This window comes from Delphinus delphis, chromosome 8 (genome assembly GCF_949987515.2).
Source record: "Delphinus delphis chromosome 8, mDelDel1.2, whole genome shotgun sequence".
Taxonomy (NCBI): Eukaryota; Metazoa; Chordata; class Mammalia; order Artiodactyla; family Delphinidae; genus Delphinus; species Delphinus delphis.
This window is the reverse complement of record NC_082690.1, coordinates 23,571,033-23,580,692: the sequence shown is the minus strand read 5'-3', so window position 1 is coordinate 23,580,692 and position 9,660 is coordinate 23,571,033. Positions and strand designations below refer to the sequence as shown.

The 9,660-nt window shown below is 38.4% G+C and overlaps 1 protein-coding gene across 1 annotated transcript in view; it reads right to left on the bottom strand.

The window, feature by feature from the left end:
- Nucleotides 1-5,344: 5,344 nt before the first annotated feature.
- The window catches only part of ARHGAP20 (Rho GTPase activating protein 20), a 146,294-nt gene continuing 141,978 nt past the window's right edge, over nt 5,345-9,660 (bottom strand). Inside the window, exon 15 of the mRNA XM_060017181.1 lies at nt 5,345-8,831. Coding sequence (XP_059873164.1) covers nt 6,979-8,831 — 1,853 coding nt within the window. The 3' untranslated portion in view covers nt 5,345-6,978. The remainder of the gene's footprint in view (nt 8,832-9,660) is intronic.

Sequence of the window (9,660 nt, the reverse complement as noted above, 5' to 3'; positions counted from 1 at the left end):
CACTCCTCCTTTCTTTTGATTAATGATTGCATGGTATATCTTTTTCATTCTTTTACTTTCAACTTATCTATGTCATTGAATTTGAAGTGAGTTTCCTGTAGATAGGATGTAGTTAGGTAAGGTTCTTTTTGTTTGTTTTTTTAATCCACTCTGTCAATCTTTGCCTCTTGATTGATACAGGCAGATCATTTATATTTAAGGTAATATATGTTGGAGCTTAAGCGTGCCATTTTATTGTCTGTTTTCTATTTTTTCCTCTACTTTTTGTTCTTCTGTCTCTATTCTTTCTCTATTCTGTGGCTTAAACATTTTTTTAAGGATTCCATCCTGATTTACTTATGGTGTTTTGGAAAGAAATGTTCTCCAAATATATAGTTTCTGTAGTTGCCCTAATTATTACAATATACATATATAGCATATTACATTCTACTGTTATCAACCTTTTACCCCTTCTAGTGAAGTATGGAGACCTCATTTCTATTAGGTCCCTTTATTTTTTCCACTTTTAAATATCATTGTCTTGAGTATCAAATGGTGTTATAATTTTAGTTTCAAGCATCAAATATGACTTCTAAAACTCATGTGAAGAGTCAACCATTATATACTATTATTTCTCCCTTCCATTGTCCTTTCTTCCTGATGCTCCAAATTCCCTTACTCTAGCATTTACTTTCTGTTTAAAGAAATTCCTTTGGCCAGTCTTTAAGAGTCTGTCTGTTAGTGACAAATTCTTTAAAGTTTTCCTTCATCTGAGAAGGTCTTTCTTTCTCCTTCATTTACAAAGGACAGTTTCACTGTATATGGGATTCTGGGTTGACAGTTCTTTTCTTTCAGCACTTGCAAAATGTGCCACTTTCTCCTGGCCTCCATAGTTTCAGATGATAATTTAATTTGGTGTTCCCCTATAGGTAAGGTGTTTTTTACTGCTTTCAGCACTTTTTTCATCATTAGTCTTCAAACATTTAATTGTGATGTGTCTTTCTTTGCATTTATCCAGTTTGGGTTTCACTCAGCTTCTTGAATGTGTAGGTTTGTATATTTTATCAAATTTGGGAAGCTTTTAGATATCATTTCTCTGAATACTGTTTCAGCCCTACCCTCTCTCCTTCTGAAACTCTGATGATACAAATGTTGGATCTTTTGTTACTGTTCCACAGGTCTCTGAGGCTCTGTTCATTCTTATTTATTTATTTTAGTCTATTTTCTCTGTTGTTCAGATTGTGTAAATTCTATCTGTCCTCAAGTCCACTGATTCTATCCTCTGTCATCTCCACTCTGTTACTGAGTTTTAAAAATATGTTATTGTATTTTTCAGTTCTACAATTTTCATTTGGCCCTTTTGTACAACTTCTATTTCTTTGGTAGGATTTTCTTTCTTTTTTTTTTTTCATTTGTTTCAAGATAATTTGTATTTATTTGCCCATTGACACATTTTTAAGATGGCTGCTTTTAAATCATCTTGATATTGGTGTCAGTTGTCTTTTCTCATTGAAGTTGTGATTTTCCTGGTTCTTGGTATGACAGGTGATTTCAAATTGTATCCCGGACATTTTGTCTATTATGCTAGGAGACTCTGGGCCCTATTTAAATCTTTTATTTTAGTAGGCAGTCACCTTGTTTAGCTTTAGCACATAGGCCCTGGCCTACCAGGCATTGTAGGTCCATTGATAGTTTTTCAGAACCTTTGTGGTGCTACTTTGATCTGTTCTCAGCCAGAGAAGCCTATTTGTTCTTTGCCCTGAGACACCCCAGGCTGAGTGCTTTTTGTGGTATAGAATCCCTCCCTTCCATGGCTTCTGGCCATCCTAGTGTCTTTGGGTGGTTGGGTGGGGGGGAGTCTTATGCCTGCTGGGGCAAAGATGCTTCCCAGGCTGAACTGCTTGTTGTGACTGAATCCTTTCTGTTATTGCTGGCCGTTCCAGTATCTCCCAGTGGGGGAGGGAAGTCTCAGGCCTGGCCATTTAGTGTGGCTCAACTCTCCCTTTTGCTGGTGGTGCCTGGCTTACCCAATGGTGTCAGAAGGACTCCCTCTGATCTGGGAAAGGAATGTACATATCTCTGCTGCCTTCGTTTGCTAGGTTGGAAAACGCCGGGCCTGGCTCTCCTTCTTCTGTTGGCTGAGGGGATGTAAGATGCTCTGTTACTGTGGTTTTTTCCAGTCCTAGGGTTCTGAACCAATTCCCCCATCTTTTAGGGTTCTCCTTTGGTTGTCCTTTGCATTGTTTCCAGGATATATAGATATACTTAGAGAGAAGGAGCAGGGAGACACAAGTCTATACAATTTTGTTTGGACCACCTTTCAGCCCAACTATTTTTACATTTATCATAGGTTTCTGAATTATTTCTGATACTGAATGATTCTCTTAGAGATATCTAGCTGAGACACAGTAACTTAGCAAAGTTTGTATTGGTCCTCATACATAACTTGTATCTGCTTTATTATGGAAGAGGTATTATCATCATCCCTATTTTAAGATGAAGGTGAAAAAAGAGAGCCTGTGGTCAGAATGAGCTTCTAGCTGAATGTACCTAGAACATAGGGCTATTGTGAGCACTAAATGAAATAAAACTAATAATGCTCTGGTTGCCAGTGCATGCAGGCAACAGTGAGTGCCCAATGTTACTGCTCCCCTTCTACACAGCCTAAATTTTCCCTTAGTTCTTTAAGGTCCCTGAGGACAGGAACAATCTATCTTTTTTTACCTTTATCCTGGGGTCTAGAATAGTACCTGGCAATAAAAATTAAACTGCCTGACTAGCGTACATATCACTTGTAATATCTCTATCTCTCCCTAGCCATACTCTTTCCCTTTTCTTAATTTTCCTTGAACTCTTTGTGACTCAGTGAATTAGCTCATCTATAGCTTTCCTCCCCCTCTGTCCATTTGCTGTAAGCTTCAAGCAGTAAGCTTCTCTGTGTTCATGTATTTTGATGATTCTCTGCTTCTCAGTCATCTCATTCTTGGGGCAAAGATGTAAAATGTCTTTTTTCTTCTGAAAATTTTAGGCAGTAACCATCAGTCCCTATGACCTGGTAGAGACAGAGTATTTCTTTACAGCAACCATTTTACTGGTCCAGAGTAATGGGCCTACCTCACAAGTACAGGTTTTTAGCTAATTTATTCACTCCTCATAGCAGATCAAGAGGCTGTAAGAAGTTCTAAATTTAATTCCAAGTTACTGTAATCTAAAAATTAAACCTAGATGAGTGAAAACAACTAGCATTTAAATCTTAATGTCTCCCAAACCTGCATCTTCTATTGTCATATAAAATCAAACTCCTGAAAACATATTTACTTTGCCTTAAGAAATTAAATAGGTTAGAAAAACACTCTGAACTATCTACAGATGCACATGCCCTCTGACATTGCACAATGAGAACACACATTGTACAAATTAAGAAACAATATACATCTATTACCACCCTGTGCATATTTCTTTGGGACTTGGAAACAAAATTTTCCAAATTACACCTCAGAGCCTTCTGCCAATTCTACCACATATCTGACATTATACAGAACTAAAGTTTACTTAGTTCCCCTTTTTAAAAATAATACAAATGAAGGATTTATACTCACAGGTGGCTTAGAACAGAGTAGACTCATACTTGGGGTAGAAAGCACAGAACTCAAGAGTACTCTTCCTTTCAGCAGGAAACTTAGCTTATGAGATATCCTTGTAACCAGACTAGATATTAAAGAAGTTAACATTTTACCCAGCTTTATTATTCATTTTTTTCTTTGTATTGAAATAAACAGTTTGCAAAGACTTCCTCTCAAGTCATTAAAACATGGCCAGGTAGGAAAAGATCAGTTAAACACTTACTACCATAATTTGGATTAAGATACATAATATTCTTATTTTCAAAGACAAAATATGCCATTGGTTCAAGGATACATTAGATCCTTTCAATTTGATGCCATGCCATGAAAAGTAGAAAAACACAAAGTGAGATAATTTATTGAATCCAATGTTTTTAGTAGATTAAGCCTCTTCTTTAAAAGCAAAAATCATCTTTATATTTTGCTCAGAGCAAACCATTTTTTTCTGGACTAAGGTAGTATATTTTTTTGAATCTTCTTGAAATGGTGCTTAAACTTATATAGAGTGAACTTCCATGAACTTTGAGAAGGCAAAGATGCAGCAGTCATGGGAAATAAGAATATTTGATAAGTTTACCTGACTTCATAAGTACTGATGCCTTGTAGTATTTGGATCCAGACATCTTGGGATGTCTGGACGTGTCTCGAGTCAACTGGGTACTCTGGTCAGAATGGTTCAAATTTAGACAAGAAAATCTCATACAGTCAATTAAACTGAGTTGATGGTTCTCTGATATGAGAATATAGACTTAATACGTATCTGATTCTAGGAGCGCAGTGTAAATATAATATCTAAGAAAAATGAAGACTTTGTGTATGAAGCATAACTTGTTTGGTAAACAGTAAGATTAGAAAACTATAAAAGAAAAAAACCTCTTTTTCTAGAGAGACTGACCATGGCCTATGACTAAAAGCTCAAAGTTCCAATTCAACATTAATTACATTTTATGAAATTTCCAATGTTAAGCAGAAATTGGGCTCATTAGCTAAAACGAGTCTACAAAGGGCAATATTGCTCTGGTGGGACTGTTAACTCTGAAGAATGGTGTTTTATTTAATAGACAAAATGGACTTCATACATATCCATTATCAGTGCCTTTAAAACCAAACAACTTTAAAATTTAGCAGCAGTTTCTGCAAGTACAAAAATACACATTTATTACATAACATATGGTAGTAAAATTTGTCAAGATATATTATACAAACTCAAAAGCATTTTAGATAAAGCATTGGTCTAATATATTATAGATTGACAGAGTATGATAAAATGACATGTAGTCTGTCTTCAAATCATACAATATAATACTTTACAGCAATATTAACTATTCACATTAAATGTTACAGGAGTATCTAAGGGAACACAGAGAGTAGGAATGGTTATTGAAGAACCTCAGCATCTATTTTCTTCCATGCTTCAAACTGAGTGGATGATTTCCTATCCATCAATATGAAAGCAAAAAGGATAGAACTATTATTTTGTTAAGTAGAGAAGAATTTCTTCTAGAAAGACACTCCAAGCCATAAGAGCTTCATTCACATCTTGTGGTTCTGCAGTAGTATGCCCTAAGGGTGAGGGGAATCCCTGTTGCCTTTATATATTATACCACAAAAGATGCCTATGGACACTTAGGAGTCTAAATATAGGAGTGGTTAGTTATAAGGTAAAATCTACTTCACATCTGTGACTGAGATGGCCAGTGTCATAAAGGAGCTCTTTGGAGAGAGTTCTAAAAGTTAATTATAATGCTTAGGACAAACAGGGCCATGTCCCCTAGAGGTAGGTAGCACCTAGAGCTAATACTGAAAGGACTTCTTCTATCTTACAGAAAACATTATTTTTTTTTTTTCTATAACTGCAAAATGCAACCTTTAGGACAACAGTGAAAGAACATTTTGACATGAAAGTTTCTGGGTGGCTGAGAAAAATAATTTGGAATTAAGCAAATCTGTGGGAGGAAGGTCCATCTGAAACTGAACTAAAGAAACCAAATGGGCTCTAAGCAACTTCTTATAAGTATTTAAAATGAAGGAAGATGCACATCTATTTCTGATTCTACCCCTTCACACTGGCTGGCAAGGCCAAATAATCCATGGAAATAATCCAGGAGAGGTACTGGTATAAACTTTAAGGCAAGAGAGGAGAAATGTCCATGGATATGAAATGAACCAATGGGGTATAAACCATGAATCATTTGGAACAAAGAATATGTAAAAACTTCTGGAGGTAAGAAAATCCAAAGCCGATGACTGTCTGAAAAGAGGCCTGACAGCCACTCTTATGGCTCCTCTATTCTGTGACTCTTTATAACCCGCCAACCTCAAAACTGTTCTCAACTGCCAAGTGACAATCAGAAAAGGGATGATTTACCAGTGATTTTTTCTGGCTGACTAATCTAAGAGGCAAGGAGCAGAAAAACATTTCAACAAAGAGGAGCCATGCTTTGATCACATGTTGGCAATAGCAATCGTGTAATAGAGAAAGGACTGCTGTGGCAGTTTTCTCCTCCACACTAAGACAGCAAACACAGTCAGAAGGTCACCTTGTAACAGGAAAAATGCATTTCTGGAGAATGTTTCTAGCTCAGGCACCTTGCAAGGACATTGAAATGAGCAACCATCTCCTTCTTTCTCCTCACAGTTCTGTGTCCTGGAACCTCTGCAGAGCAATGAAACACTAATGGAAAAGCACAACCAACACAACCAAAGAAACAAAACAAACAAAAACTATTATATCATGGTACTCATGGCTTTTGAATCACTGTAGTTTTCTTCCTCTCTAGTTGCATCAATGGGCTAATACCTGAAATGATGTTGTGAGGGCATGTGACTGACTATAAGATGTCACAGAAATGGCCACTGGTTCAGATTTGGGGAAAAGTTTCAAATAATTTCCTTTATTATTGAACATGTTTTCCTTCTGTAGCTTTGATTAGTGGCATTTTTCTTGCCTACTTATTAAACACATTCCATGGAATGTGGATGGTTTCTCTGCACCCTTCCCTCTCTCTCTACAGTTTCTATTCTTCACTTTTGACTTCCTGGCTTTCTCAGGTTACTAATTTCATCATACATGGCATGTTTCCTCTACAGAAGATGCTTTCTCTAGCCCTCTGCTTGTAGCTCTTAAAACGCATGACAGGATCAAACCATGCTCTAATAAGGAAAAGCCTCCCAAACACTTAGGTGACAAAAGTTTTGTCTAAACTTTTTGCCAAATAGTCTCAATAAAGAGAATTCTTTTGTTGTCCTAAGTATTAGCAATGATTATCCTTATGCTACCCATCCCAGGTATTTTACACAAAGAGGTCATAATAATTATCTTTATATCATGATTAGCCCAGTTTCTGTTCTTGTAGACATCAGATTCTTATTGTGGTTAAATGTCTTTGGTCAAATGTCTGTCCTCAACGTCACAAACCACTGTAGGCCCTGAGTCTGGGCTGCACACATGATCCACAGTCAAAGAGCTGGGTGAGGATCTTCCGTGAGGCAGAGTACCAGGAGAACACCGCCCACTAATCTCTCCTTCCTCGGGTGACTTCATACAAAGCCCGAGTCTGTCTTCCACTAGGCTGACTGGAGAGCTACAGTGTTTCTCTGAGTCCTGGCTGGGGTAAGAACTATACCAGCGGGCTGTTTGCACAGCTCCAAGTCCTTCAGCCACCCCTTGGGGCATGTCTTTTTGTCTCTCATGCAGTGCGTTGGCTTCTGGAACACCAGAAGCCTGTGGAGGAGGCTCTGCGTGTCCTTTTAGAGAACCTATTTTATTTTCCTCTGGTCTGGGTGCCCTTGCCTTCTTTTTGAGGGACCAGTTTTTCAAACTGGCTACTCCATTTCTCAACCATGTGCTGGGGTGAAGAGTTACAGAATGCATTTGTGAATGCCACTCTACACTGTCCTTTTTTGTATAAGCCAGGTGGCCGCTGGCCTGCCCTGATGAGGGACCAGGAATTCCAGAAATGAGGCTGGAACTGCTAAAGTCAGAAGAAAGCTCTTCCTGCTTTCTTTGAGCCTGAAAAGTGCAATCTATTGGAGAGGAAGTTTCAGTGGGTGTAAACACGGAGTGTTCAGAAATCTGAGAAAAAACACTGTCTTGGGAGCTCACTGATGAGCCAGATGGAGAAGTGCCTGGGGAGGACAAGCTGGAATAGCTAGTCCTTGAGCAAATGTTTAATCTTGGGGGTAAAACCTTCTCAGTGTTTTGGTTTGTGGCACTAGTCTTGCCCACCTCAATCCCCATGACCAAACTCTGATTAATAAGCTTTTGCCCCTCCATTTGCAAAGACTTGTGCCGCTTGAGATAATCTTCCTCTCCATGCAAGAGACTGGCTTCATAGCTGGCTTTATGTTGTTTCTTTGAATGAATCCCCCTGAGATAGGTCAGTTTGCAGTGTTGGTCATCAATGTTGGGCTCTGAGCATCGCCGGTGCCTCCTTGAACTCTTGAGGGCATCTGTTGTGTGTGGTGGGGAGTATCCAGATGTATCTGTATCAAAGGTCTGGTTCCTGGGATGATCACATGAGGACATGTGACTATAAGATGCCATGGAAATAGCTACTGGCTTGGATTTAGGAAAAAGTTTTACATGATTTCCTTCATTATCAGACAAGCTTTTCTTCTTAACATTTTTATTAGTGGCATTTTTCTTGATATCAGTGCCTATGACTAAACTCTTTTTAAAACATGTCTTACCCTCTTCCTGGAGGGGTTGATTCTGATTCAGATGGCTCTCATCTTTTTTTGAGAGAACTGCATCACAGCTGGACTTGCGTAGCTTTTTCTGATAAAACTCCCTGAGATAGGAAAGCTTTGAATCTAGATAGTCGTAGCTGGGCTCTGAGCAGCGCCGGTGTCGCCTCAAGCTTTTTGGAGCATTTGCTGCAGTTGTGGACAGGTGGCTGGGCGTGCTCATGCCAGAGGGGCCCCTGGCATGATCCTGCAGGGGTTCCTTTGTGTACACTGCAATGTTCACTGGCTTGGATTCAAGAGGCTGCTCCATTTGAATGTCTTCATCTTTAGAATGGTCTAAGTCAAAGTCGCTCAGGGTTAAAAGACCTTCTACCTCAGGCTGGTCGAGGTCATAGTCACTGAGGGTTAACACGGAGTCCATGCTTCTGCTACCCTGACCAAGTTTCTTTACCAAGTCACTACACGGGGCATCAACATCCTCATTCAGCTCATTCTCCAAGCTGTCATAGGAGGAGTCATTCAGTTGGAAGCAAGAGATATCTGTTGAAAAAGCGAATCATGATTATTGTTTTTACTTACCCAACTGTGATGATGTTTAGCTTAATTCTGTTTTCATGCAGATTGTTCAAATTCCTACTCTAAAGAAAGAAAGGATCTTTCACAGTCTTCCCAGTAGTAAGTGCAGAATTAAAAATAAACTGTTGGGGTATAATAGATTTACCTCAGTTCCTGAAGAAATGGGCTTTCCTTAAGTAAGATTTCCTCAAAGCAATGAGGAGATACCAAGAAACAGTTAAAAATATAAAGGAATTAATGCCAGATATACCCAGGTTCTGAATAAGACTCTTGTCTTTTAAATGGATTAGCTGCTGGATATACATAATTAACTCTAGTCTCAGAGATACCATTTACTAAACCTAACAACTCTATTTCACAAAGATTTTTTACTATCCTTTATTTAATCTTTAATACAACCATCGCAGTTAGATATTATGGTTTATCCATATTTATAAACGAAGATAATGATTTTCAGTGGCATAGAATAATTGGCCAAAGGTAACATAACTAATAATTGGTGGTACAGGAATTCATAATCTGGAACGTTGAATGTCTTTACCCCTAACACACCCTGGCTTGCCCCATGATGCTAGTTGTTTTTAAAGTGTTTTTGCAGTGCACTAGAATTCTGAGAAGTCTCAGGGACCTCTAGGAGGAAGGTGAGGAGCAAAAAAACCAGGGCTGCCTCTACTGCCTCTGGGCCTTCTACTCCAGTTTCAACCACAGCAACTGTGTTTTTCATATTGGGGTTCCTTGTAAAGTTTTATTTAAAGAAAGGTTAAAAACACCATACCATATAATGCTGCCACTA